Here is a 4,682-nt window from a genome sequence, read left to right on the forward strand (position 1 = left end):
TCCTATGCGATTTACTGCCTCTGAAAATCCGCTGGAGGGTCAGCTATGGGTTGGTTCTGACTCCAGAGTACACAATGACAATCTTAAATTCTTAAAATATATTTTGAGATAAAATGCAGCTAGGTTTAGCACTAATGAATTGAGAGCTTAAGATTACACAGCAAGAGTCTGGTGAGCTGGCACCTGCCCTTCTGGTGCAAGACTTCCCATGGGACTTTGCTACTCCCCGAGTGAGTGGGTAGGTGAAAGTGGAACAGGACTGGGGGACATCCTATTCCGAGTCCTCTCAGAAATAGTCTGGAGTCAAGCCTAGCTTCTTCCACTCTGGGAGGCAGCATGGCTCTCTCTCAATGCTATATGTTTAGTACCAGCGTGAAATGCTTCATCTGTTTACATTTGTGAGCACCACATCTCTCTAACAAGTCACACTGGTGAGTCTGATTCTTCTAGCTCCTTCCCAGATTATGGGTTCTCTTAATGTAGAGAGTTTTTGTAGAAAACCTCACCAATGTGGAGATGTCAGGTATACAGGGAAAGGGCTTAGGCGATCAGCTCTCCCCTCTCGAGTCACTGCCCACCCAACCTGTGAAGAGTCAGGCAATGTTGGGTCTACACTCCAGGTGGGTAGGAGTGGGAGATAAGGCTGAGGTTGTAGCAGTCTTCATTGGTCTGGGGGCTGTTGTTGCTATATGCTGTTGAATCTCATAGCGATGCTATGTACAACAGCCCTAAACCCTGCTGTATCTTGTGCCAATCTTATTGTCTCTGACACAGCTACCCCCATTACCCCAGTCACTGAATCAATCTATCTCGAAGGTCTTCCTCTCTTGCACTACCCCTCCACCGTGCTAAGCATGATGTCCCTTTTCAAGGACTGGTCCCTCCTTGCAACATGTCCAAAGTATGTTAGGTAAAACTTCAGAATCCTTGCCTCCAAGGAGCAGCCTGACTTCACCCTCTCCAGGACAAACCAGTTTGTTCTTCTAGCAGTCCATGGTATATTCAATACTCTTCTCCAGTACCAAAGCTCAAAGGTGTCAACTCTCCTATCAATCCATCATTGTCCAGCTTTCTGATGGATAGTAAGTAATGGCAAAGGCCATGGCCTGAATCAGGCGTACCTTAGTCTCCAAACTGACATCACTGCTCCTCAGTACTTTGGAGAGGTAGCAGATTTTCCCGATGCAATTAATTTTTTTTTTCAATTCATTTTTTAGAAATTCCTGGATGCTGGTACCAAAAGTTTTGATTGTGGAGCCAAGCAAACTGAAGCTGTTAACAATTTCAATCTCTTCACTGTCTATCATGATGCTGCCAATCAGCACAGTGGTGAGAATCTTTGTTTTCTTGGTGTTGAGCTTCAATGTATATTTAAGGTTGCAGTCCTGGATCTTCTGCAGCAAGTGCTTCAGGTCCTCTTCAGTTTCAGCAAGTAGAGCTGTGTCATCTGCAGAATGCAGACTACTGATGAGTCTTCCTCCAATCCTGATACCATATTTCTCCTCATATAGCTCAGTCTCCTGGATGATCTCTGTTTGGCACATAGATTGAAAAAGTATGGAGATAGGACACCTCCCTAGTGTACACCCTTCCCAATTTTGAATGTTTCCTTGCTCTGTTCTGATGACTGTCTTCCTGGGCCAAGTAGTATATATAGGTTTCGCATAAGCACTATCAAGTGTTCTGGGATGGGGCAGAGGAGGATAAGGTCTAGAAATTAGGCTGTGCTAATAACATATTTTGAGTATGTTACTAGGAAGGTCCAGTCCCTGGAAGAGGGCATTATGCTGCAAAAGGGCAGATTCAATAAGAGAAGACTTAATGAGATGGATTGACAGTCCTGCAACAATGAACTTAGGCACAGCAGAGCTTGTGAGGATGGTACAATGAGTTGTCCATAGGGCTGCTGTTGTTGGAACTGACTCGAAGCATCTAGTAACAATGAAGCAGAGGGAAAGACAGAAGCTGTGTGTTGATCTGAGAAGCTGGAGGATCTCAGAGTCACTCTAATATAATCAATGAAGTCCTAGTTAGGGTGTATTTGCTTTTCAAGAAAAACTACAGGTGTAAATTTCCAACTGTGACTTTAAAAAATCCTCTGGTGCTAGAGCTTGACAACCTTAGTATGACAGGTAGAGGCTAAGGCTGAGCAATACTGCTGCAAACAGTTGAGGAGGGCGCTGGCAACTCCTCAACACTGATCCCACCCCTCAATAGTGCAGTGATTCTCAGGGCTCTGGTGGGAGGGAGGAGTGTGACAGCTGGGAAGGAGCAGACAGGAGAGATCCTAACGGCTCAGTCCAGCTGCCTAGCAGGTTTTATTGTGAGCAGGTGGACTACATGGGCCCTCGGGGCTCCATCCCTAGGCAGCTCCACTCTGGTCTCCATTCTCAGCCACTGACCCCACCCATCCAGCACTACTGTCCCGCTGTCAGGACCAGGGCTGTGGTCACAGCTGCCTGTTCTCAGGCCTAGGCGGGGTGGTTTCTGGGACCTTTTGGCTTTTCCATGGATGTCAGCGGGGTTTTGAAGGTCTGTCTCTGGATGAGTTCAGCATAGAGTCCACGTTTCTTCAAGAGCTCTTCGTGGGTCCCAGCCTGGAAGACAAGAGGGGCAGCCAGTCACCTCAGGGTCCAGCTAAGAGTCGAGAATCCTAGCTGGACTGTAATTCTTCCCAATCTAGAACTCCCTAGCACTCAGGCTGTAATCCTGATGGGACACCATGAAAGCAGCACAAAGGCTCTGAGGCCCTGATCCTAGCCCGTCTCCCTTGTTCCTGCCTCCTCCTATCTTGCGAAGTTTTGGAAGGGCATCTGATTTCTTTTGTTTCCTGGATAGAGTTCAGACTATCTTATCATGTACCTCATAGATCTCTAACACAAGCCACCTTGCCTTTGAATTTTATTATTATTACAACTTGAATGAAAGTTTATAAGGCAAATTGGTTTTTCCCTTAGTACCTATTTTGCTTTATTAACATTAATTATAACATCCATAGGATAGGGCAAGGTTTTGGGCTGTTGTTCACAGGGTCACTGCCAAGTGATGGCCCACTGGACTCTTGATAAGGCTCTTTTCTATGGGCTAGAGACAATGTTGAGCCACCAAGCCCTTCTCTGCAGACCAGCCTCTGTGCTCTGCTCAGCTGGTCTGAGAGAGTGGTTGGTCCATTTTACCTCAGCCCTGGGGCTGCCAGTCTCTGTCCAGCCACACTACCATACACCTGAGAACTTCCCCTTTTTAAATCCAAGGGGCAAATGTACTACTGTTCCCAGGGAATGGAGCAAGAAATGGAGGCTGTCAAATCCACATAAGACGCTGCTTTTAGAACATGGTCCCCAGCCCCAAGGGCTAGCCTGGACTCCCACCCAGCTCAGCCCAGGTACCTGAACCCCTGCACATGCTGGACTTGGTACCTCCCCAGCCCACACTGACCTCCCAGACCCGGCCGTCAGCCATAACTACGATGTGGTGGGCCTTGCGTATAGTGCTGAGCCGGTGGGCAATGACGAGCACAGTGCGGCCTGCACTGGCCCGATCCAGGGCCTCCTGCACAACTTGCTCTGACTCGGAGTCCAGTGCACTGGTGGCCTCATCCATGATTAACACTGTGGGCTGCTTGATGAGGGCTCGGGCAATTGCCAGGCGCTGCTTCTGGCCACCAGACAGGGTAGCACCCCGCTCACCTGTGAAGAAAGAACAAAGAGCAGGCACCTGTGATGAGCGTTGGTCTGTCCTGGAGTGTCCCTGGAAAAGGGTGTTGTGTTCTTCCTGAGCACAGGAGCTCAGGAACCCATAGCTGTGCTGGTTTATTATGTCCCCTAGCTGGGCTAGAAGCTCTGAGGGCAGGTGCTTGACCTTATGTCCCTGTGTAAAGGGGTGCTCTCTCTTCTGCACTGTGACATGTGGTCACATGTACAGCAAGCTCTTAGCAAGCAGCAGATGATTCACTGAGTCCGCTGACAGGGCCTCAGAGCTACAACGGGCCCACTTCTCACAGAGTGGCCTGCAGCTCCAGCTGCCTCTGGTTTTGCAGTTTCTGCTGCTGTGTGAACGAACATTCAGGATGCATCATCTGAAGAGTTGAGCTACGTCAGTGGTGGGATATGAAACCACCACCTGGGTACTCCAGGAAGGTTGTACTTCCCAGATGTGAAGAGCATCCAGAAGAAGAGCAGACATAGCACCTGGAGACAGAACAAGGCTCCAGGTGATGCAGAGTGCTCAGAGGTTAGCAAACAGCTGCTTAAGAGCCCAGGTGACCAGAATTATGAGAAAAACACCACCTCAAGTACAGAATGGATACAGCTCTTCTTGTTAGTGTCACAAAGCCTGTATTAGGGATAAGAACCTGGGGACTGGCCAAAGCTGGGGGAAGGCAAAAGCTCAGCTAGTCTGAAACCAAGTTACAAGAGTTGAGAACTCTATCTACTGCACCTCGAGACTCCCTAGAATATCCTGCAGCAAAGTGAAAAAACACGGGAAAATAAACAAGGTTAAAAAAAGACCTCTGAAGATAACATAGATGAATGGGACCTTCTAAGACTCAAATCCCTATGCACATCCAAAAACTTCTCCAGTAGGGTAAAAAGGGAAGCCACTGACTGGGAAAAAGTATTCGGTAATATCATATCAGATAAGGGACTTATATCCAGAATTTACGAAATACTTGAGCACCACAA

The 4,682-nt window shown here is 48.0% G+C and overlaps 1 protein-coding gene across 1 annotated transcript in view; it reads right to left on the reverse strand.

Annotated features, from left to right (window-relative positions):
* Nucleotides 1–2,471: 2,471 nt before the first annotated feature.
* The window catches only part of ABCB8 (ATP-binding cassette, sub-family B (MDR/TAP), member 8), a 23,080-nt gene continuing 20,869 nt past the window's right edge, over nucleotides 2,472–4,682 (reverse strand). The window contains exons 15-16 of the mRNA XM_006895193.1: nucleotides 3,436–3,686; nucleotides 2,472–2,597 (exon numbers count right to left, since the gene is read on the reverse strand). Coding sequence (XP_006895255.1) covers nucleotides 2,472–2,597; nucleotides 3,436–3,686 — 377 coding nt within the window. The remainder of the gene's footprint in view (nucleotides 2,598–3,435; nucleotides 3,687–4,682) is intronic.

Source organism: Elephantulus edwardii, unplaced genomic scaffold, assembly GCF_000299155.1.
Source record: "Elephantulus edwardii isolate Elephantulus edwardi_28Jun2011 unplaced genomic scaffold, EleEdw1.0 scaffold00161, whole genome shotgun sequence".
NCBI classification, from domain to species: Eukaryota; Metazoa; Chordata; class Mammalia; order Macroscelidea; family Macroscelididae; genus Elephantulus; species Elephantulus edwardii.